Source organism: Bos grunniens, chromosome 21 (assembly GCF_055505025.1).
Source record: "Bos grunniens cultivar Pamir isolate PY7600 chromosome 21, Bosgru_T2T1.0, whole genome shotgun sequence".
Taxonomy (NCBI): domain Eukaryota; kingdom Metazoa; phylum Chordata; class Mammalia; order Artiodactyla; family Bovidae; genus Bos; species Bos grunniens.
In genome coordinates, this window is record NC_141185.1 from 26097612 (window position 1) to 26123206 (window position 25595).

The 25595-nt window shown below is 40.6% G+C and overlaps 1 protein-coding gene across 12 annotated transcripts in view; it reads left to right on the forward strand.

Moving 5' to 3' along the window:
• Nucleotides 1-25595, forward strand: part of EGLN3 (egl-9 family hypoxia inducible factor 3) — a 452919-nt gene that overhangs the window by 355077 nt on the left and 72247 nt on the right. The window contains exon 3 of one of the 12 annotated variants that reach the window (XM_086363663.1): nucleotides 21723-21857. The exons of 10 other annotated variants lie outside the window; for them this stretch is intronic. In XM_086363663.1, coding sequence (XP_086219789.1) covers nucleotides 21723-21857 — 135 coding nt within the window. Of the gene's footprint in view, nucleotides 1-21722; nucleotides 21858-25595 lie in introns of those variants that run through there. One more of the 12 variants, XM_086363662.1, reaches the window with a different exon arrangement.

The window sequence follows — 25595 nt, forward strand, 5'->3', positions numbered from 1 at the left end:
AATCTGATTTTGGTATTGACTATCTGGTCATGTCCATGTGTAGAGTCTTTTCCTGTGTTGTCAGAAGAGGGTGTTTGCTATGATCATTATTGGTTATATGACCTTAAATAACTCTCTTTGCTGCTACCTGCCTAAGGCAAGAGGGTTGGGGGAGCTGGTTGAGACACCAATTAGATCTCTCTAAGCTTGTAGTATTTTCCAAAATTAAGATGCCTAATCATTTGAAAGTATCATTTTTCCCCTGCTACTTAAAAATGTAAATATTGCTCAAGTATGGCTGTACTCACACATGCGTGTGTGTTAGTTTACACATTTTGTTACCTGATCGTTCATCGTTAAAAGTATTTTTTCATTTTTGCCTTTCAGAATTGTAAAATGTGTTCATAATTTTCAAATTTCTACTAAGATTGTTGTTTTTTAATGACTGGCAGTCACTCCTCTTATTATTAACTGATGGAGATAGTGACATCTTAACCCAAAGAGGTGTGTAAGGGTACTTAAAGGGGCCTGTTAAGTCACCCCTCATGTAGAAAAGGACTGCTGTCTTTAAACACAGCAACATCATCATTCGTTTCCAGATTGTGGGGAGGGAGCGAGGATAATACTTTAAGTGATGAAGTTGGCATTTCCCATCTGTTGTACTTCAAACATAGGCCTCCTCCTCTCTACCAATCACAAATATAAAAACTCTGCTGATGGTTTGACCATCTGGATTTCCCATCATACCCTGTCTTCACACCTGGCGATTCCGTGCAGGTCTTTGATTGATGTTTTTCAAAATTGCCTCATAAAATCAAAGGACAGACAAACAATATTTTTCTAGAATTGTAAACCAAGATTCATAACTTTTGTTATTGCTCTTTGAATTGTTAATAATCTTAGCCTCAGGTGATTTCAAAAATGCTTTTTTTTTTGGTTAAGCAGACCATCACATTCTCACTAGCTACTCATGTTTACCATTGTCAGAACATAAGCAGTGGGTGATAATAGTCTCAGATTCAATATTAAGCACAGTGATATTATTCAGCTTTAATTAAAATATTTACGTGCTCATGGTTTGCCTTCTCTTAAGGTTACATTTGTCAGCCGGTAGGCTCTGCTAACTGAATAGCGTTTAAAATGCCACTTTGAATTTGTCTAAGGGTGTAACATTATTCTGAATTATTACGAACTTAACCATTGGCACAGACCTATCTGCCTTTAACTGGCTTGGTTCCAAGCCCAGTTTGGGATCCAAGGGCTGCCTTGGAACAATGCTATAGGCCCCGAGTTTCCTTCTTCCCTTAGTCACTACTCAAACAGCAATTTGCTTACTTTTGCTATTTCCTAATTTTTCAGAGGAATGACAGACAAGGTATTAAGCTTTGGTTTTTCTCCAGATCCTATCAGTTTCCTCAAACACAGTTATCTCCCCTGTTGCCCCTGGTGCTCTGCCGGGGATTGCGGGTGTCTCTCCACCGCCCCCCGCAAACCCCCCTCCAATCCCCCCCGCCCAAGTCCACCCCCCCCCACCCCCACCCCCGCCCTGGCCAGCTGCTGCCTCTCCTCTGCAGCCGTAGTTGATTTTAGGGAGCTGGGAACTGATTCCACTGGGTGTTACACACACGGAGACCTTTTAGCAGGAATGGCATAAACAGGAGCTCTCATTGCTTCCCTGACATTGGAAAGGAACTGGTGACTGAAATATCACATATTTTACTTCCTTCGTAGTTCAGGTGAGGGACCAGATACAGTCTTGGGGCAGAATGAAGCTGACCCTGGTTAGGGTTGTTTTTGCCTGCTAACTCTACCCCAGTGAGATTCTGAATAATTATGAATAACTTTGGAAGATCCAGGGCACAAAGAGATGATTAAATGTAAGATCTGGACCATCCACTCTGAACCATGTAGCACTACTAATAAAGATGATAAAAGAAGCTTTCATCAGGTTAAGAATGTGGTTTGAGGAACACGTTGCTGCCTCCTTCGTAGGTTTACTTCCTTCTTTCTTTGTGAAGGTTTACAGTAAGTAGCCCAGAGTGAAACTAGAACTTGGTGTGGGGAAGGAGGATAGGGTGGAGGAACGGTCATGTTATTAAGTTATTGCAAATGTAGTGACTGGTGATTTTACACGTACGCATTCCGCATTACAGGAAGCTCACACATCTAAGAGACCATGCCCTGTTGGCCCCTCACCACCAAATTTTCCATTCCCTGCCTCTAAAATCTCAGCTTCCCAAATGCTTGCTTATTTTATCACACTAATTACTTTTCTATAGTGAAGGAGGAATAGGTCTCCTGAATTTCAAGAATAAGAAAGCAATCTACAGAAATCAACCAAATCTAAAGGACAAAAGAGATTTTTTTTCCCAGTCATTTGCAGATTATAGTATGGTCCTCCTTCACTCCACAATACTTCCTTTGAGATGGTTTTTTTAAAACAATGAAAACAAAATAATCTTGCCAGTAGGGTCATGGAAAATTTTACCCACTCCATTTGTTCACAGTTGCCCATCCCTTCTCATTTCTTTTCCTTCTTTATAGATAAAAACTTCCTTTTGAACTTCTTTGTTTTTCTATTATACAGAGCAGTTTATAATAAAAGTTTAGAATAATTTGAACAATGTTAAGGCACATAAATGAAAACACATGCTCCCTCCCCAGTCCCATTTCTTCCAGTCGCATTCAGTTTGTACCTGTTCACGGAGCCAGAGTCAGGGTGTCTGTGAACCCTTGACAAGGGCAGTAAAGGAACACAGAGAAAGAAGAAACTGAATAGCAACAAACCTGTTTCCCAAAGATGCACAAAGTAAAGGGGAAGGGAGGAAAGAGAGCATGAACTAGACCAAAGAGAGATGAGAAGGAAGAGGCATCCCCTTCCTCCCCTCTTGGGAGGCAGCTCCCTGAGGGCAGCGTTTCTGTCTTGACCATCTTTATAAACTTATCAGACTAGGAAAATGCCTAGCAGGTATTCGTGCTCAACGAATGAAAAGCACAAAGAGCAGGAACTAACTGGCTAAGGTTAAGCAGAGTCTGCTGAAGTAACTTAGGTCTTTTCAGTTTATCAAAGGCTTTCTTGCTCGAATTTTACATCACTACCTTGGTTTTTTCATCTGTAAGCTGCCAGTGTATGCCACTTTGAGGTTTAGTACTACAGGTAGTTGCTGGTAATAGTAAAGGGAAAAACCCATATAGAACAAATCTATACACAGAAGAGGAAGTTTTTGAACTATTTTTTAAAAACTCTAAAGATTTTATTTAAAAGTGCTTTTTAAAAATCCAAGTTTTATTAATAGAACAACTGTTTACTTAAAGTTCTGATTGCCTGAGATATTCCTTATAAAATCTGAATAAAGTTCACATATTTAACACAATATCAATCATGGGAGAAGTTACACTGTGCAAAACTCTTCTCTAAATAGTAATGCATTTACCAAACCATTTTTATCATTAACTCTTTCAGGGATTTGTATGCCAGAGGTCATTAAGACTCAAAGAAGCTTCTGCGCCCACTGCCTCTTTTTGGAAAGAGACGATGGGGAATTCTCCATGCTCAGGTCCATCTCCCCTACAACCTTGGCCACAACTGGTTGAGCCAGGAACCAACACCTGAACCAAAGACAGCCCCTGTGAGGTGGCCTGAAATGGCACCAGATTGTGACTGAACCAATCAAAGCCTCTCTCTTGGGAAGTTTGAACTTGAGATAGGGGGAGAGAAAGACCCAGAAAGAAAAGAGAGAAGGGAGACTAACCAGCAAACAAGGTAGCCCATTGTCAGAAAGAAAGCCAGAGATGTGGAAAGAGAAGGCAATAAGCAGAAACTATGAGGCAATAGATCATTTTAGTAAATCGAAGCTATAAAAGAAGGTGGAGAAGTCATTAGTTAGTGGGTTAACAAGAAGCAGCATGTAGAGAAAGGCAGAGCATGCAGGAGATGCTTCAGAAATAAAAGGCTGCTGGAGAAACCGCTGTTTTGTTCTGAGAGATGTTTATTGGGTTGGCCCAAAGGTTCATTTGGGTTTTTCCCTAAGATGTTATAGAAAAACCAGAATGAACTTTTTTGCCAACCCAATAGTTGGGTCCAGGAGGCCTGGCGTGTGTTCTGGAAACCATTTCCTTTGCTTCTTCAACTCTCCCAAGTATCCCTGCAGTGGAAACCCTGAGGTAAATGAGAAGGGCTCTGTGTTGTGCAACTTGAAAAATTCCCACTTGTGAAAAGAGCAGATTGTTTACAGATAATTATGAACATTCTTCTGCTGCAGTTTGAGAGAGATATATAAGTGCCCTGGGGAAAACTTTTGCTGTTGTTGTTGTTCAGTTGCTAAGTTGTGTCCTACTCTTTGCAACCTATGGATTGCAGCATTCCAGGCTCCTCTGTCCTCCGGTATCACCTGAAGTTTGCTCAAACTCATGTCCATTAAGTCAGTGATGCCATCCAAGGATGCCATGTCATCCTTGGTCGCCCCCTTCTCCTCCTGCCCTCAATCTTTCCCACCATCAGGGTCTTTTCCAATGAGTTGGCTCTTTGCATCAGGTAGTCAAAGTATTGGAGCTTCAGCTTTAGTATCAGTCCTTCCAATGAATATTCAGGGTTGATTTCCTTTACGATTGACAGGGTTGATGTCCTTGTTGTCCAAGGGACTTTCAAGAGACTTCTCCAGCACCACATTTTGAAAGCATCAATATTTTGGCACTCAGTCTTCCATATGGTCCAACTCTCACATCCATACATGACTACTGGAAAAACCATCGCTTTGACTATACAGACCTTTGTCAGCAAAGTGATGTCTCTGCTTTTTAAAATGCTGTCTAGGTTTGTCATGGCTTTCCTTCCAAGGAGCAAGCATCTTTTAATTTCGTGGCTGCAGTCACTGTCTTCAGTGATTTTGGAGCCCAAGAAATAACGTCTGTCATAAAGTCCACTTAATAAAGTCCACTCTTTGCCCTTCTATTTGCCTCGTAGTCATGGGGCTGGATGCCATGATCATAGTTTTTTGAATGTTGAGTTTTAAGCCAACTTTTTCGCTCTTGTCTTTCACTCTCATCAAGAGGCTCTTTAGTTCCTCTTCACTTCCTGCCATTAGAGTGGTATCGTCTGCATATCTGAGGTTGTTGATATTTCTCCCAGAAATTTTGATTCCGGCTTGTGATCCATCCAGCGTGGCATTTCACATGATATACTCTGCATAGAAGTTAAATAAGCAAGGTGACAATATACAGCCTTGACATACTCCTTTCCAGTTTTGAACCAGTCAGTTCTTCCGTGTCCGGCTCTGATTGTTACTTCTTGACCCACATACAGACTTATCAGTAGACAGGTAAGGTGGTCTGGTACTCCCATCTCCTTAAGAATTTTCCACAGTTTGTTGTGATTCACACAGTCAAAGGCTTTAGTGTAGTCACTGAAGCAGAAGTAGATGTTTTTCTGGAACTCTCTTGCTTCCTCTGTGATCCAATGAATGTTGGAAATTTGATCTCTAATTCCTCTGCCCTTTCTAAACCCAACTTGTACATCTGGAATTTTTCAGTTCACAGACTGCTGAAACATTTACTAGTTTGAAAGATTTTGAGCATAACCTTGTTAACCTGTGAAATGAGTACAATTGTACAGTAGTTTGAATGTTCTTTGGCATTGCTCTTTTGGGGACTGGAGTGAAAACTTGCCTTTTCTAATCCTGTGGTAACTGCTGTGTTTTCCAAATTTGCTGACATATTGCGTGCAGCACTTTAATGGCATCTTCTTTTAGGATTTGAAATAGCTCAACTGGAATTGCATCATCTCCACTATCTTTGTTTGTAGTGATGCTTCCTAAGTGCTACTTGACTTCACACTCCAGGATGTCTAGCTCCAGGTGAGTGACCACACCATCATAGTTATCTGGGTCATTAAGACCTTTTTTGAGTGGCTCTTCTGTGTATTGCCACCTCTTCTTTACATGGTGGAAAATGCTTTGCTAGGTCACCACAAGATCTTGTTTTCCATACTGTAGCTGTAGACATTTGATATCATCTGTGCAGCCAGTGTTGACTTGCAACAACAAGGATTGAGCAGGTTTATATTAACCAAAAACAGAGGTACATTAACCAAAAACATTAACCAAAAACAGAGGTGGAACTTCCAGAGATTGCGCTTGATTTTTCTTTTCGTTTTTTTTTTTTTTTTTGACACTATTAAATATCTTCTCACTTTAGGGTCTTTTTTTGACACTATTAAATATCTAATCTCTCTTTAGGGTCTTCACCTTTTTTTTTTTTTTTTTTGAGCATTATATCTTTTTCCTCTTTTGGGTCCATAAATGTGTGTGCCTCTGGTGGTTTGCCTTTCATCTCTTTTCGTCTTCTCTCCTTGCCCTGCATAGAAATGCATTCCACCACCGAGCTCTCCTCTGCCCAGGTGACACCCGTCAATGAAGCCCTCACCACTCTACCACCTGCCCATATTTCCACATCTCTGCAGCATCTGAAAAGCTCACCAGTATCTGGAGTCACTGAGTTCAAAATGGAAATTGTTTTCTTTCTCCTTCAGAGTTTTTCTTTCCATGGTTCTTCCCCTTGTCTAAAGCGGAACCTCAGTGAGCCAGGCCCAGAGCTCAGAATCCCTTTTATTTCTTTTCTCTGGTGCCTAACAGCTATCCTTGCAAAGTCTTAGCAGTTCTGCCCATGTGACACAATCTCATCCATTGCTTTCTATGTTTATTATCTAATGCCACTGAGCGAGTTATGCCAAAGTTTAGCTTAAAACAGCACATTAATTATTTTGCAGAGTTTCTGAGGGTTAGGTGGCTTCGCTAAACTGGTCTCTCCTGAGGTTTTGGCAGCTGTTGGCCAGGGCTACCATCACTGCAAAGCTTAATGAGGGCTATAGAGTCCATGTCCAAGGGCACTCATGTGGTGGTCAGCAGGTCTCCATTCCTTGCTGGCTGTTGACTGAAGGCTTCTGTCCCTCACTGTGTAGGTCTTTCCATAAAGATAAAGTGAAGTAAAGTGAAGTCACTCAGTCGTGTCCAACTCTTTGCGACCCCATGGGCAGTAGCCAGCACCAGGCTCCTCCGTCCATGGGATTTTCTAGGCAAGAGTACTGGAGTGGGTTGCCATTTCCTTCTTCAGGGAATCTTCCCGACCCAGGAATCAAACCCAGGTCTCCCGGATTGTAGACAGACGCTTTACCATCTGAGCCACCAGGGAAGTCCTAGGTCTTTCCATAGGTGTGCTTAAAACAACAACTTGCTTCTCCCCACAGGCAGGGAGAGGGATGGGGAAGGGTGATGGTAGCAGTGGGGGAAAAGGGAGACTCAGAAGCTGAAGTTTCTCTATAACCCAATCTACTAAGTCATACAGTATTAGTTTTGCCCTATTGTATGTGTTATTAATAGAAGCAAGCTGCTAAGTACAACCCACACTCAACAGGAAGTGAATTGAGGGAAAAATGCCAAAGGATTTGTGGCTGTATTTCTAAAGCCACCACCCCCCCCAACTCCCCCCCGGCCCCCAATTCATTTCTTCTTCCATGGTCCTAGGTCAGGTTTCCATCACTTCTCACCAGTGTTTATTCTTGAGAGGAAGACCAAGATCCTTAATAAGTCTACCTGGCCCACGTCTTCATTTCTGTGCTGCCACTTAACTGCATTGTATTTATCTGTCAGTTACCGTTTCTCTCTTTCTAAGTCTTTTTCTCATTCTCTGTCCCAAGTTCAAACTCTTCCAGAGAGGACCTCTGATTGACTCAGGCACTTGATGTCTGGCCTCACTCCAGGCCAACCTCACAGGGGCCCAGAGAGCCTAGTGGAGGCTTTCTTTTGGTCAAGTGTTGGTTTCTAACTCAACCAATTGTAGCCAAGGTGGAAAGTGACTTAATCCTGCCCAATGCTCCCATATCTCAAGCCCCATTCTCCCTGCTCTTTTATGCTCTGCCTCCATTGGCCTTCTTCAGAATGTCTGAAGGGCCTGTCCCCCTCCCCAGCCTGTGCTTGTCCCGCTCCTCTGCCTGGCAAGCTCTTCTCTCCAGCACTCCCAATTGGCTGCCTCCTGTGCATCTTTACATCTTGGCTGGATGTTCCTGCTTCAGGACAGTGTTCTCGCCCCTCCACCTACCTTAGATCCTTATGAGCTGAAAACCCTGTACTTTTCCTTTTTAACTCTTATTTGTATGGCTATCTGTGTAACATCTTGGTCCTCTGCTGGGCTGTAGCCTCCATGAGCGCAGGGACCATTTTGCTCACACTGTCTGATACTTGCTTCAAAAACAGGCATTCTTTATTTTATCAAGTCCCCAGCCTTCAGGCTCCTCTGTAGTATACACAGTGGCACAATCCTTTCCCAATATCATGCTTCTCCCTTGCTCACTTTCAGTGGTCTTCAGGTGCCTGTGGGACAGTCACTACTCTTTAGACTGTCATTCAAGGCCCTTTGTAATGGAGCCCCATCTCTCCTTTCTGTTTTGTTTCTCAGGACTCCTTTTAACAGACTCCAAAGTTCTAAGCATTTACTAAGAATTACTTGCTATTCCGAAAATTCACTTTATGCTTTATTTTCTGCATCTTTGCTCCTATTGTTCCCTATATACTGGCGTGTATTCTCTTTCCTGCGATTGCATCACAGTCTTAGAAAACCTTTTAGTTGGTATCTTGTGGGTTGCTTGTTTTTAAAACCAAATACTTGCATATACTTTGTAGGTGCTAAACACTAGTCTAAGAACTTTTAATTCATTTCATGATTATGAAACAACATGTCTTTAAGACAAATCCACTTACCATTCCCAGATAGGGGAAAGCTCAAGTAATTGGTGCAAAGAAATACCTAGTACCTGTCAAAGCTGGAGTTTGAACCCAGTTATCTGTTTCCAGAAGGCAATTCCGGAGCCTTTGTACTTTCTGCTGCTGCTGCTAAGGTGCTTCAGTCATGTCTGACTCTGTGCAACCCCATAGACGGCAGCCCACCAGGCTCCCCCTGGGATTCTCCAGGCAAGAACACTGGAGTGGGTTGCCATTTCCTTCTCCAATGCATGAAAGTGAAAAGTGAAAGTGAAGTCTCTCAGTCGTGTCTGACTCTTAGCGACCCCATGGACTGCAGCCTACCAGGCTCCTCCATCCATGGGATTTTCCAGGCAAGAGTACTGGAGTGGGGTGCCATTGCCTTCTCTGGTACTTTCTAGTAGAGTGTTACTCTTTGAGGGCAGCTGAGGTGTCTTATTTATCTTTGTATCTCCCATAGGGCCTGGTATGCAGTGGGTTCTGACTAATGCTTAAAATATTAACGAACAGAGCCAGAGGTTCAGGCAGAAAGTGATAAGGGAAAGTGTCTCCTTTGAAAACTATCCACAGATAACAATCTCGTGTTCTCACTTCTTTGCTCACAATTCCTCAGTCATTCCTCCCTGGCCCAAGGGCTTGCATCTAAATTCCTTAACCCAGTGTCCTGCCTCATGGATCAGAAACATTTGGGAAATGAATAATTTGGGTGCACTGTTCTCTCCTTTCCTACAATCTGGCTTTTCCCATCTGTACATTTATTTGTCCTTCATCCATTCCTCTGTAGGGTTTTTAGATTTTGAAAATGGGAGTAGGGGGTAGAGGGTGGGGAGGGAAAGGGAGGAGAGAGGAAGGAAAGAAAAAATAAGAAAAAAAAGGAAGGAAGAAAAGAAGAAAAATATGGATGCCTAGTAAATTTGAATATCAGATCAATAATAATTTTTTAGTATAAGTATGCCCCATGCAATAATTAGGACATTGTTATTGTTCAGTGGCTGGCTAAGTCAGGTGGGACTTTTTGTGACCCTGTGACTAGCAGCATGCCAGGTTTCCATGCCCTTTGCTATCTCCAGGAGTTTGCTCAAACTTATGTCCGTTGAGTCAGTGGTGCTATCTAACCATCTTGTCCTCTCTGCCCCCTTCTCCTTTTGTCCTCATTCTTTCCCAGCATCTTCCCTAGTAGCTCAGTTGGTAAAGAATTTGCCTGCAATGCAGGAGACACAGGTTCAATCCCCGGGTCGGGAATATCCCCTGGAGAAAGAAATGGCAACCCACTCCAGTACTCTTGCCCAGGGAGTTCCATCGCAAAGAGTTGGACGTAACTGTACGACTAACTCTCACTTTTCCCAGTATCAGTCTTTTCCAATGAGTCGGCTCTTCACATCAGGTGGCCAAAGTATTGGAGCTTCAACTAAAAAAAAAATGTTATTTATCTGGATTGTATTTTATCTGGCAGCCCTGTTCCTGTGGCCTGAAGGTCCTGGGGCTCTAAGGCTCCCCTGTCTGCATTTGCAGGTTGGTGACCTCATCTTTAGAGTCTGTGGGCACTTCATGCTTCGTTACTGTTCTGTCCCATCCAAGCCTTTTACACTGTGAGCAAATTGTTTGCTAGTCTTGGAATAAAGAATCAGTTGACATCAAGATCACAAAAGAGTACAAATCAAATATCCTCTCCCCTAACTTTAGTTCTCTGAGGCATGGGAATGTCCCAGTAAAATCAATGCAGCTACTAATTATGGAGAATACATACTAGGTTTCAAGAGTTGAAACCAATCAACTGTTTCTTCATGTATAGTTGATTTGCAGTGTTGTATTAATTTCTGCTGTACAGCAAAGTGAATCAGATACACACACACACATATTCTTTTTCACATTTTCCATTGTGGTTTATCACAAAATATTGAATATAGTTCCCTGTGTTGTTCAGTAGGACCTTATTTGTTTATGCATTCTGCATATAATAGTTTGCATCTGCTAACCCCAAACTTCCAGTCCATCCTGGCTCCACCCCACTCCCCCTTGGCAACCATAGGTCTGTTCTCTGTGTCTGTGAGTCTGTTTCTGATTCATAGATGGGTTCATCTGTGTCATATTTTAGCTTCCACATGTAAGTGGTATCGTATGGTATTTGTCTTTCTCTGGCTTTGCTTAGTATAATAATCTCTAGATCCATCCATGTTGCTGCAAATGGCATTATTTCATTCTTTTTAATTACTGAATAATATTCCTATGTATATTATACCATATCTTCTTTATCCATTCATCTGTCGATGGACATTTAGGTTGCTTCCATGTCTTGGCTATTGTGAATAGTGCTGCCATGAATATAAGGGTCCGTGTATCTTTTTGAATTATTGTTTTGTCTGGGTATATCCAGGAGTAGGATTTCTGGATCATATCGCATATGGTTTTCTGAGGAACCTCCGTAATGTTTTCCATGATGGCTGCACCAATTTATATTCCCACCAACAGTGTAGGGAGGTTCCCTTTTCTCCACATCCTCTAGCATTTGCTACTTGTAGGCTTTTTAATGATAGTCATTCTGACTGGTGTGAGATGATATCTCATTCTAGTTTTGATTTGCATTTCTCTAATATAGCAATTAGTGCAAATCATCTTTTGACTGCTTTGTGCTGGATAGAGACTCTAGGTAATGAATCCTTTACCCAGCACAGGCAGGTTGTACAAGGAAGAGGGGGTCATCACAGTTACAATGTAGGTGATCAATTTTGTAGTTGAATAAATATGTACTTATTCTCACTTTCAAGAGCTTTATTAGTATGAACTGAATTTTCACAGACTGATAAACAAACATAAAAAATAAATTTAAAAGGAAAATGCTTATTCTTTATTCATACCCTTTGCCTTTGGTAAGATGGTTAGTTTGAAGCTGACTTTTCCCCAGGATAGTATTACTGAGCCAGCTTGATGACTAATGGTATTTTTTTCTTTTTCATATTTTTAACTTATGATGAACATTTTCAAACAAAAGAATAGTATCAGCTCCCATATACACATCACCTAGCAGAATAACTACTAATATTTTTCCATATATACTGAAAATTTTGCTAAATTAATTTAAATCATAAGCATCATGATATTTACTCTTAATATACTAGGAAAAAGGGGACATTTTCTTACTCAACTATAATACCATTTTTGTATCTTCAAATTAACAGTAATTTCTTTATATCATCTAATATTCAAATTGACCCTTGAATAATGTGGAGGTTAGGGTCACTGCCCTCCCGCTTATGCAGTGGAAAATTCAAGTATAAGTTTTAACTCCTCCTAAGCTTAACTTCTAGTAACCCAGTATTAACTGGAAGCCTTACCAGGAAACAATTAACACATTTTTCATGTTATAGGTATTATATACTGTATACAATATAGTACGCTAGAGAAAAGAAAATGTCATTAAGGAAAGGAATAGGAAATACACTTATAGTAAGGTACTGAATCTATTGATACCCTAAATTTATATTGTCTGTTTACAAAATGAATCATCTATAAGTACGTACATCAGCAATGTCTTATATGATACAAAACACTGTGGGTGTTATATGTATTACTAACACTAATATTAAAAGTAAAAAGATAATGTGAACAAGAAATTCATATTTATTCACATACATTGATTATGAAGATGCAGCAATATGATCGCTTTATGGCAAACTAGCTATGATTGCTTCACTGTAGCCTAGCCTATAAACTAAGAATGAATTGTTAAAAAATGTTTATGACATACAGTATTACAGTCATAGGCATAATACAGTATCACAAACTTAACAAAAAAACAAAATACATACCTATAATGATAGGCTGATACCAAATTTCCTTAATAACCAAAGAGAGAGAGAGGGAAAGAGAGAGTGGGAGGCACACTGTTCGGTGATGCAGTTCTTTGAAAGCAACATTATGAAACAGCAAAAGAAAAAAACACACGTTATTAATTGTGTTAAATATCACTCACCTTATGCTTAGGTAAGAAAAGGCTAACTACCTCACTACAAGAGACATAATGTTTCAATTTTTTTTTTTTTTGGTATGTTTATTGAAAAAAAATCTGCATATAACCAGACTGATACAATTCAAGGAAGGCTGTGTTATTCAAGGGTCAGCTGTCTATTTCCTCAATGTCCCCAGATGTCTATTTGCAGGTGACTCAGTTGAATAAGAATTCAAACCAGGTCAACACATTGCATTTGGTTTATACCCTTGGTTGGCTGCTTATCACTTGTGGCTTTGGCCTAGTGTCTGGCCTCAGGGAAAATGGTCTGATGAATTTAGGGCTCACCCAGCTTGAGAACCCCAAGAAGGTGTGAGTTCAGAATTTTGACTGCTCGAGGACAAGCTAAGCTGACAAAGCCCTGCCAAGGGTAGATCTGGCCTGATCTTCTGCTCTGCTTTCCCTGCTGGCCATTCTCCAGATATACTCCCTGCCCTCTGCAGTCATTCATACATCAGGGTGCTCCTAAATGTTTATCTGGCTGCCTAGATTCTAACCCCACCCACCCACCTGGCCCTCCTGCCAACGCTCCATCCCTCACCATCTGCCTGATGAATTCCTGCTCATCCTTTAAAAATCTGCACAAATGTTACTGCCTCAGAGAAGCTCTTCTTGGCCTCTCTCACCTCCACATCTAGACTAGGCCAGAAACCTCTCTCTGGCCTATATTCTCTCATTGCACCATACTTTTCTTCTAAAGTCCTTATCCAATTACAATCAATTATTTGTGAAATTACCTTTTGAATGTGTCTCTTTCCAGCCTGGATATAAAACTTCATGAGAAAAAGAGCTGTATTCATCTTGCCCAGAATCTAGGAGGACCTCACAAATATAGGCGATCAATAGGATATAAATGAGTCTGGATGGATGGATGAAAGGAAGGAAGCAGATAGGAAATTGCTCGAGTTTCTGGGGTCTTTAGCAGCAGATTGGTTGGGCCAGTTGGACACTCTAGGGCCTCCTGTGAGTCTGGATGGGTATCTGGGAATGGTTAGAGGTATACAGACTGCTTTTGGATGAGAGAAAGTGAAAGGAAGGTTGAAGAAGAATATGAGAAGTTTGTTCCATGGCAGCACCTTGGCCAAGGGTGCTTTCCTTTCTTTGTGCTCACTCCTGAGATGTAGAGAGACTTCTCAAATCTACTCATCTTTGATGAGAGATCCCAAGGAAATTAGAAAGTCTCTGAGGTTTCTGGCTTCCAGACTTTTTTTCTTTTTAGATGAGCAGCTCAGAAACTGATGTGAAAGAAAGACAAAGCCTTGGATTCCACAGATTTCCTTGAATGCTTCTAGGCTTAACACAGAGAAAAGTCTGTTGCAAAGCAATGTTAATCTTCTGTAGAATTTCACTAAATAATGTCCTGCAGAGATCTCAGCAGTTCCTTTCATAATGTTCTGAGCAAATGTGTTGGAGCCATTTAAGCACAGTACTTTGCTCATGATGGCAGAGCCCACAAGACACTATTTACATGCACCGGTGCCATTTAGACCTTAACTATAAATTACACATAAAGGTTAATAGAACTGAGCCAAGCTTTAGGAAAGGTCTTATGCGCAAAATTGCCTCATATATTGGTGGGTGATAATAGAAGTAAACATTGGAAAGAACAAGAAGTGTGACAGGGATGAAAGAACAAAATTCTTTGAATAGTACTGGAAATCCCTACCAGTGGAACAGCAGAGCAGAGATTGTTAATTTCCAGGGAGCTCTTATATTCCAGCAGCAGAAAGTTCATTTTATGATTATTTGTTTCCTATTTCCCTTTTGGCCTTCAGTTGGTAAAATAGTCTACTTAAAATGTCTCCTGAATTAGCTCCAACATTTTCCTCTGCTGCTGATAAGGTTTACCTCCTGAAAGAGTGACAGCCCATCGTGTTGAACAGAGAAGCCCTCCACTCCCCAATTTTATAAACCTCCAGAGATATCTTTAAGGGAGAAAAAAGGCACATTTGCCTTATAAGACAGTCATGTAATGATCAGATTGTTTGATTTCAGTGCTGTGTGTGTTGGTTGTATTCCTTATCGGTTTTGAACAACTGCTGGGAACCTAAAATATTTCGAAGTTTGTCATTCATTGAAAGGAAGCATGATTTGTACACACCTGGGTTTGAAATGAGTTACAACTGTTTTGGAGTCACTCTGACAATTTTACAAGAAGGCAAATAGATGAGGTTGGTAGCTTAAGCTCTCTTTTTCTTTGAGTCTTGACGGACTCCAGATTGGAAGGCATCCACTGTACGCAGTTCCCAAACCTTACTGGTCTAAAGACCTAAGTGAACTTGCAGGCTTTTAGTAGATGATCACATATTCCCCCAGGAGTCCTAACGGGTGAGGAATGCTCAGCATCTGGTCTCTGAGTCTCATCCCTTAAGTGTAAGAGCAGATGCAGTGATGACCTCACCAAGCCCCACTGTCAGGCCTCATGACTGGTAGGGTCAGTTTCCTGCTGCAGTGGGTCCCCACTGATCCCATGTACTCTATCCATGCAAATGTGGACTGTAGTTCTGGAGGAGGCAAGAGCAGCTAGACCTGGCATATTTCTTAGGTGTCCCCTCACACCTCATTGTCTGGTATCTCCCAGGGAATTGAATGTGACTCAATAGCTCAGAGAAAGGCCCTCTAGTAGGAAATAGGGAATAGAATCTGAAAAGGGGAGAAGACTTTCTGTAGGAGGAGAGTAATTGCGTGTCTGTGAAGCAGGACAACTATGTACGCCCCCATAGTTAGGAAGGATGCTTCCAGCTGCTCAAGACCTAAGCTTTCAAGTATGTCTCTGAAAGAGCACACAAGGCCCTTTCTTGTTTTCTGTTTTTAGACCAGAAAAACAGACACATGATAGTGGGGAGGGAGAGGAACACTGAAGCCAACTTTGTTATTTTCCAAGGAATCTTCAAACCTGAGATAAGAACGGGAATTGCCATATGTGTGAGTTCTAAGCTGCTAGAAACTGGAACTATCTCTGACAGGCTTTGGTAACTGAGGTGGTGGGGGAGGGGGGGGAAGCAAGTTATCTACATGACAAAGGCTTGACTTTCACCCCAACATCTTGGTTTCCCTGACCTCATTTTGGATCTGGTATCCCTGAATTTATCTGAAAGTTTTAAAGCTTTTTATACTTTCAGCCCCTGCTTCCTCTAAAGATGAAAGTCTCATATTGCATAAAGCAGCAGTTCCCCTTTATCTTTCTGCTTTTCTCTCTTCCTTTATCTCTGTCTCCATTCATCCATATATCTATCTGTCCCTCCATCTTAAAGCTACTTCTTTCAAGTTTCAAGGAATTACTTTCTGGTTCTGGTAATCTGGGATTTAGTATACAAACCAAAGCTCCTGTTTTGATTTTATAGATCTAACATAGATCCCTTCTCAGATTTTGTCTTTTACATTTCATCCTATAAATTCTGAAAAGAGTATTCTCAAATCGCAGTCACTCAAAGTCATTTTTCCTAATAACTTTAATAAGCATTGCTGTCTCTCCACTTTCTAAATTATTTTCTAATAATAGTAGTTTAGAGTATTATTATGTGTTATACTAGTTTCTGATTGCTACTGTAACAAATCAGTTGCTTAAACAACGTAGTGACTTAAAACAACACACATTTATTATCTGGCAGTTCTGTAGGTTAGAAGTCCAACAGGATCTTATTTGGCTAAAACTGCAATGTTGGCAGGGCTTCATTCCTCCTGAAAGCTCTGGAGGATGTAGACAGAAATAATCAATAAACAATCTATTAATAGGAATAGAAAAGAAAGTTTATTTGAGTCCAACTGAGGACTATAGCTAGGAGACACAGATTCAAAAACACTTGAATTGTGTTCTGCTGGACTCCAAAGTGGTGAAGGCTAATTTAGGCAAAACCCACAAAGTTGTATAAGCTGTTTGTCAAGAATTAAGAGTTGAAGCTGGCAAGAAGTAAGAGGGCTTGTTAAGCAAGACTTGTTGGTGTCCAGAATGGTTGCATAGTTATGAGGGACGACCTTGTGACCATAAGGTTATGGCTGGATGCTACTAGCAGATGTTTTGAGTCTGTCCTCGAGGCTGATACAGTTCAGAAATTTCAAATTCTCAATGATGCAGGAACAACATGTCTGAAGCCACATCCACAGTGGCCACCCACCTCCCATTTTGAAGCCTGAATCACACTTACTTTATTTTGATTTTTAAATGCATTCTTTTCTTTAATGGTTGAAACAGATGTACAATGCATGTATGACAAGCCATAAGACAAGTTGTTCTAGTTAGCACAAAGTTCAAGTCAAATTATGTATAAGCCAGAATGACTTCCCCGCATCTTAATATGTGAAATTTTCTTCTATCAAGGAGAATCTGTTTCTGTAATTTCACAGCTAGAGGCTGCCTGCATTCCTTGACTCATGTTCCCCTCCCTTCGTTTCCAAATCCAGAAGCAAAACAGCTTCTCTCTGACCCTACTTTGATCATCATGTATCTTTCTCTAACACTCTTCTGCCTCCTCCTTCCACTTTAAAGTACCCTTGTGATAATCTCCCTATTTTAAGGTCAGAGGATTAGCAATTTTAATTATGTTTGCAACTTTAAATTCCCTTTTGCTACATAACCTAATATATTCACAGATCCTGAAATTAGGATGTGGACATCTTTGGGGGTGGTGCTAATTATTCTGCCTACCATATATTGTACTCCTTTATAAAGTCTTTCCTGTTTTCATGTATGGAGATTATAGTCTAAAGAGACTATAGACTTCTTGAAGGCAAATCTGTGACAAAATACTTTGCTTTTCTGTAACCTTTAAAAGTGCCAGAACCTAGCGAGATCATTGTAAATACCAGCCGGCAGCTCCCAATTGCTTGGATTACTTTAGTCCACCTCCTTCCATTTTATTATGTCTTTCCTAGAAGTATGTACATATAGAATACAGGGACTGATGCACTGCATTTTTACTTTTGTTTGGCTGATGTTTACAGGAAGAAGTTATTGCCATCCAGAATGGTTAGTAGTTAGCCTCTTTATAACTCTATTTTGGTTTTATATGGATGGAAACTTCAAATTATTAATAAAAATTGTGGCTATAGGAAGGATAAGAGGATAGGAGAAGCAGATGACAAGTACAGAGGTATCTCTGTGACCCTTCCAACAGCTCCTAGAGACACGTGGTTTCTTTCAGGTGACATTGGAAGTCAGATTGTAGACAAAGCCGGAAGTTGATAGTTCTTTTTTCCTGGAAAGTCCCAGAACCTCCTCTCTGGTAGAAAACAACCACAATATTTCTAGCCAATTCAAAAGAGAATTCTCCCACTGGCTTGGAATTGACCAAGAATGTCACATTGGATCTAAGACCAAAGAATTTCTTTTAACAAAGTGTTCAAGCATGAAAGGGGGCATTTATTGTTGCTGATCTACTCTCTCATTATGTATTAGCCCACTTACAAAAATAATTTTAACCACAGACAAAATAGTTTAATGCATTTAACTACAACCACTGGTTTGTCATGTACAGTATTGGCCCAATCATCAAAAAACTTTTCTTTGATAAACATGTTTTGGAGCATAGTATGGTCAAGTATTTTTCCAATAGTTACCAAAGTAACTAAATTCTACTATGTGTTTAGTTCTTGTAACAACTATTATTATGCCTTCTTTACAGATGAGGAAACTGAGGCTCAGAGCAGTTAAATAATTTGGTTAAGCAGGAGAGCCAGGATTCTCTTGTAATTCTCAGGCACTTGATCACTACATCATGCTGCCATTTTAGCCAGTCCCTGCTTACAAGGAGGTTATAGTTTGCTTACAAAGAGTGTGTAAGAAACAACAAATATGAACTGAATTACTATTTGTTTGGGGCTTCCCTGGTGGCTCAGACAGTAAGAAATCTGCCTGCAATGCAGGAGACCCAAGTTTGATTCCTGGGTGAGGAAGAGCCCCTGGAGAAGGGAGTGGCTACCCTCTCCAGTATTCTTTCCTGGAAAATCCATGGACCAAGGATCCTGGTGGGCTACAGTCCATAGAGTCACAAAGAGTAGGACATGACTGAGTGGCTGTTTGTTTAGTACATTCTATATCTTCAGCACCTCAAACAGTACCTTTGTATAAAACTAGGGATGGAATAAAATTTGTGAAGTGTTGTTTACTATGAGGTCAACTTGGATGAGATGACAGACTCTCATGGGAACCCACTTAATTAATATGGAGTGGTGAGAGCCTCCTGGAGGAGATAACATTTTAGCTGAGACCTGAAGGATGAAAAAAGATTATGAAAAGAACATGGCAGAGTGTTCAGGCAGAAGGACCAGCATGGTGGGGGACCATAAGCTGCGAGAGAGCCTGGCAGATCTGACAGATGGAGGAGCCAGGTGTCAGAAGCAGATGAACACAGGGGCTATGGGATGAGATGCTGTGAGAGTGCCCACAAGGTGGGTAACAGGTCCTTCGGTCACTAGAATTCCCTCTGGAAGAAGGAATTCTGTGTAAAGTGCCATGGAGGGACTCAAAAGGACCTTGCCCTTTGGATTTTTCATTCCTGTTGAGAAGACAAGGCAAGCAGGGGAAAAAAAGGAAAAATTGTTTTTCATTCACTACACCGTTTTCTTTGGTGAACGTCTTAATTTGTGGTCTTGTTTCTCGTTTTGTTATTTGGTGACTTATTTACTCTTGTATTCTCCTCTGATCTTTCTAAGACTGACTCCAGTCTGAGAGGCTTTTCATCTATGCACACCTTGAAACACTGAAACATCTGCTTTATTTTCTAGTTAGTTTTTGATCTGTGTCACAGAGCTCTGATCTCCAGTCATTTTAACTGGGTCCCATCAGCTCATGAGGCCCTGAAGCTAGTATTTCACTTATGCAATATTTTTTCACAAGATCTAAATTTGGTTTGCTAGGTTGTTCTACCCTCTGGCCTTTGTTTTAAACCTCTGACACATAGCTGAACATTGTACCGGAAGACCACATCCTATTTCTGTAGTGGTGTCTTAGTTATGAAGCTATATATAGGAAATATTACAGGAGGTTAGATATCAGCCAGAGAAATTTGGGAAGCTGAAATGGAGTTGTGAAAGTTTAACTTTATTTCTTTTTTTAAAAATAGGATTATTGAAATGTAATTTACATAACATGAAATTCACCCATTTAAAGTACACAGTGTGGTGGATTTTAGTATGTTCAGAGTTGTGTAATCATCACCACAATTAATTTTAGAACATTTCACAATCCCCCAAAGAAACCCTTTTCCCACTAGCAATCCCTCTTATGTCCCCGCCCACAGACTCCCAGCCCTAGGCAACCATTAATCTGTTTTCTGTTTCTATGAATTTACCTATTTTGAACACGCTACATAAATGGAATCATGCAATAAGTACTTTCTTGTGGTTGACTTCCTTCACTTAGTGTTATGTTTTTGAAGTTCGTCTACATTGTAGCACACGTCAATACTTCTTTCCTTTTTGTTGCTGAACTATATTCTACTGTATGAATGCTACATTTTTGTTTATTTGTTGATGGGTATCTGATTTATTTCTACTCCTTGGCTATATGAATAATGCTGCTATGAATGTTTATGGACAAGTTTTTTTTTTTTTTTCATGGACAAGTTTTTCTGTGGATATAAGTTTTCATTTCTCTTGGGTGTGTACCTACAAGTGGAGTTGCTGGGTTATGTGATAACTCTCCATGTTTAGCAATTGATGGACTGCCAAACTTTTTCAGAATGGTTGTATTTTTTTACATTCCCACAAGCAGTGCATGAGGGTTCTAGTTTCTCCATATCCTCACCAATATTTCTTATTGTGTCTTTTTGATTATAGTCATCTTAGGGGATATAAAGTGATATCTTATTTTGGCTTTTATAATTCTCTTTTACTTTAAAAAAATGCCTAAATCTCTAAAATTATTTCTGAATCGTGGTATGAATAGTGCCAGTGTATAGAAGGTCATATTGTGACATAACTATATTGTGAAAGTGTGGAAATAATAGATGAGCAGTGAGCCCCATATGTAGAACCAGAGGTTTTTTTTTTTTTTTAAGTAGTACTTGCAATTCTGGTTTGAGTTTCAGAAATTCATTAAGGATTTTAATATTATAGTTGATGATATAGCCCTGATAATTACATTAGATAATTTACAAAAAATGACTACATTTATCTACTAAACATGAAACATTCTGAAACATTCTCTAAATATCATCTGTCAAGTTTATGTTAGTTTAAGTCAGTGCTGTTCCTTTTATTTTAGAAAGGACTATCAGGAGGGAATTGAGTTTCCCAATATTGTATGGCTGATGGCTGGTGAGGACTTATCTCCTGATCTTTAATGTTAATTTAGAAAATAATATATTCTCAGAAGGGATCTTGGAAGTCATGTATGTATTATCTATCTTTCAGTATAAGAATTTCCACAGTAACATACATGATTGAATACATACAATGACGTGGAAGTTCTTGCTTGTATAAAACCACCCATTCTGTTGTTGGCAGTTCTGATAATATATTTTTAAAAAATTTTTATTTGCATACAGTCATTTCACAATGTTGTGTTTCTGCTGTGCAAGAAAGTGAATTAGTTATACATATACACATATCTCTTCTTTTTTATTCTGAGCCACCTTCCACCTCCGTGTCTCTACCTACTACTACTTGTTCTGTCCTCTAGAATTATGAAGAATAAAAGTGCATAACAGGTATTCAGTGGCTATCTGTTGAATGATTGAAATTATATCTAAATTATTTGTTATGTGTTCATGCATTGCTTTTGTAATTTAAGATAAAAACTAAGAGTGAAGGAAACCTCTTCTTTCTGTATACAAATACACACACACACTCTACTCCCATCATCTGGACTTTTGTTTCTTCTTCCTCTTTCTATGTATTTATTGGTTTTAATACAACTACAGAAGTGATATGTTTATTGTAAAAATTCATAACTTAGAAGAAAAATTGTGTGTAGTAGTGTGTGTGAATGTAGTCGCTCAGTCGTGTCTGACTCATTGTGACCCTATGGCTGGACTGTTTCTTGCCAGGCTCCTCTGTCCATGGGCTTCTCCCGGGAAGAATACTGGAGTGGGTTGGCATTCCCTTCTCCAGGGGATCTTCCTGACTTGGGATCAAATCAACATCTTCTGCACTGCCAAGTGGATTCTTTACCACAGAAGAAGGTAAAGAAAAAAGGCCAGCCTCTTCCCTTGGTCTGGCAGGTCCTCTTCTACACGAACAATTTGCATCACCTTAAAAATACTTAGGATATAAGTCTAATGATTAAATGCAAAAAGCCACCTTCCCTGGGTGGCTTTACTGGGCCACCAGGGAAGCCCAGTAGTGTGAATACATTGACCCTAAACTCCTAAATATTATCTTTATGATAACCATTTAAGTGCTTTCAAATTTTAAGGAGGGTGACTCATTTCTTTCCGCCTTTTCTCCAAATAATCCATACCTGTTACCTTAAAACCTCCTCAGGTGCCCTTTTGCCTCTGGTTTATTTTGTTGTTGGATATGTCCTCATTTGCCAATCTCTCTCTTCAAATGAGGTTTCCAGATCTGAGAACCTGATCCAAACAGAGGACGATGAATATGGAGTTCAGGTGGACCATTGTGTTTTTTTTAACATTGCATTTTTATTTATGCAGACCAAAATGGCAGTAGTTTTCTTTCTGTGGCCTTTAATTGGCTTCTTGGAGCACAGATCTGTCCAGCCTTACATGACTTCACTTCTGTTCCTCTGTTCCTTCTCCTCCTTTGGGCCCTCTTCATTTGGATTCTCAGATATCTCCATTTCAGCTCCACGGTGGATGATTTGTCCCCACGTGGTGGCCAGCCTCTTCCCTTGGTCTGGCAGGTCCTCTTTTACACCAACAATTTGCATCACCTTAAAAATACTTAGGATATAAGTCTAAGTGATTAAATGCAAACAGCCTTTCTTACTTGGAAAGACTTTACTTCCCACTGGAAGAAAGGAAGCTCAATGATATATGAGGTTCTAGGACTCATTTGTCTTCCTCCCATTTTTCAACTTGGGAGCTAATATTGGGGATTAAATAATGGACTTTGTTGACTTTGGTGCACCTGCTGCTGAACGTGTAAATTCATCCTTTCTCATACAGTCAGACGTGACTTGCTAAACAGCTTCCAAAGTAAAAGTGGTGACATGAATAATTCTGCCTGGAAATAAGGTCAACCTTGTTCTCCTGAGAGCTGCCCTGGGAGCAAAGAGCTACGTAAACCTCGTACCTCAAAGAACTCTGAAACTCTGCCCTCCTCCCTTCCCCCAGTGCTCACACACCCAAGGAATGAAACACAAGACGAGAGACTAAAAATCTGGGTTTTATGGAAAGAAGGAGCATACTGTATTAACTAAAAGATGATTTCCAGGTAAAACTTGTCTTGCAAAAATTAGAAATTCTATAAATGCATAAAACTGGGATATATACAAACAAAAGTATTAACAGGGATTTAAAAAAAATTAATGATGGGATGGGTTCCATCTTACGCTTTTTTCATCTAGATTTTTAAAAAATTTTCTACAGTAAACAGCTATTACCTTGCAATATAAAAATTTAATTTGTGGGTTATATTTCTTATGCTTTTATTCAGTTGAAAGGCATAAGTTTTTTCTACCATGTACTAAATTATTTAGATGAAAAGTGAATTTTCCCATTAGGTTGGAAATTGGACAAAATGACTTCAAAGTTTGTTCAAGCCCTAAGACTTTCTGAAGTTACCATCAAATTATGTCAGCAAAATAGATGACAAATCATGACACAGCACAAATCATAGGTTTTCAGAGTTAAAGTTGTGACAGAAACCACTATAGTGCAAAAGCAGCATTTCTTATAAAGATACAGACAGAGTTGATAGTCAGCTGGTTGCACTTGCATGGAGATGCCAGTTATATTGTCAAATGCCTTGAGACCCTCACGTGTCTCTGCCCAGCCTCAGACACCTGGGAATTATCTCAGGACTTTATGCTCTGTAACAAAAGGGGTAATGCCTGGAATGACAGCTGAATTCCAGGATTTTGTACTGGCCTCTGGCCTTGTCCTGATTTTTGTTTTCTTGTGCCATTGTTAAATATTCTGAAGGTCACCCTAGAATACGTGGGTGCCTCACAGAACCCAGGGACAGAGATTTAGCTGGACCACAGGAAGGCACTAGACCCAGGCTCTTGGAAGCTGTCAGGTCTCTCCACGTTCCATCTGTGCCTCTCCACATTCTTTCTTCTACCTTCTCAGCCTTTAGGTTCTTGTGTCAGATACATCACCTTTAATAGATCTCGGAATTTTCATTTGATGGGTCTGGTCACTTGATAAGAGACTGATCTTTCTCCCACCCTCCCTCCTTTTCTTTCAATTTTAAATGTCCAAGGAAGGAACTGAATGACCAGACTCTAGTCATGTGCCCACCCCTGTGCCAAACATTTACAGCCCTAGGTGGGGAGGGAATGAGAATGACAAACCACAGCTTTCCCCATTAAAATCACCTGGAGGGGCTTCGAGATGGCAAAGTAAAGGGTTGTGTGCTTATCTCCCCCTGTAAGAACACCAAAATTGCAACTAGCTATTGAACCAGGAGGACCACTGATAGGAAGATGCTGGAACCCACCAAATATCCCAAATCAAAGACAAAGAAGAAGCCCCAGCAACACAGTAGGAGGGGCGCAATCACAGTAATATAAAATCCCATACCCACCAGGTAGATGACCCACAGACTGGAGAACAATAATACCAAAGAAGTTCTTGCAATGTTGTGAAGGTTCTGAGCCCCACATTAGGCTTCCCAGCCTGAGGATCTGACAAAGGGACTGGGAATCTCCAGGGAATTTGGCCTTGAGGGCCAGCAGGATTTGATTACAGGTCTTCCAGAGAACTGGGAGAAAACAGAGATTCTGGTCTTGGAGGGCACAAACAAAATTTTGCATGCACCAAGACCCAGATGAGAGGAGCAGTGACTCCCAAGAGACTGACCAAAACTATCTGCTAGTGTTGGAGGCCCTTCTGTGGAGGCGTGGGGTGGCAGGGGCTAACCTCAGGGACAGGGGCACTGGAAGGTCCCCTTTGGCATAAACCCTCTTGGAGTTCCCTATTAACTTTACCATAGAGGGAGTTCCTCATTAGCCCTACCATAGACCCAGGGCCGGTCACCTGAGGCCAAACAACTACCAGGGAGGGAATACAACCCCACCCATTAGCAGATAATTGGATTAAAGCTTTTCTGAGCAAGGCCCTGCAGTTCAGTTCAGCCACTCAGTCCTGTCCCACTCTTTGCGACCCCATGAATTGCAGCACGCCAGGCCTCCCTGTACATCACCACCTCCCGGAGTTTACTCAAACTCATGTCAATCGAGTCGGTGATGCCATCCAGCCATCTCATCCTCTGTCATCCCTTTCTCCTCCTTCCCCCAATCCCTCCCAGCATCAGGGTCTTTTCCAATGAGTCAACTCTTTGTATGAGGTGGCCAAAGTACTGGAGTTTCAGCTTCAGCATCAGTCCTTCCAAAGAAATCCCAGGACTGATCTCCTTTAGAATGGACTGGTTGGATCTCCTTGCAGTCCAAGGGTCTCTCAAGAGTCTTCTCCAACACCACAGTTCAAAAGCATCAATTCCTCGGTGCTCAGCTTTCTTCACAGTCCAACTCTCACATCCATACATGACCACTGGAAAAACCATAGCCTTGACTAGACAGACCTTTGTTGGCAAAGTAATATCTCTGCTTTTGAATATGCTATCTAGGTTGGTCATAATTTGCTTCTAAGGAGTAAAGAGTCTTTTAATTTCATGGCTGCAGTCACCATCTGCAGTGATTTTGGAGCCCCCCAAAATAAAGTCTGACACTGTTTCCCCATCTATTTCCCATGAAGTGATGGGACCAGATGCCATGATCTTCGTTTTCTGAATGT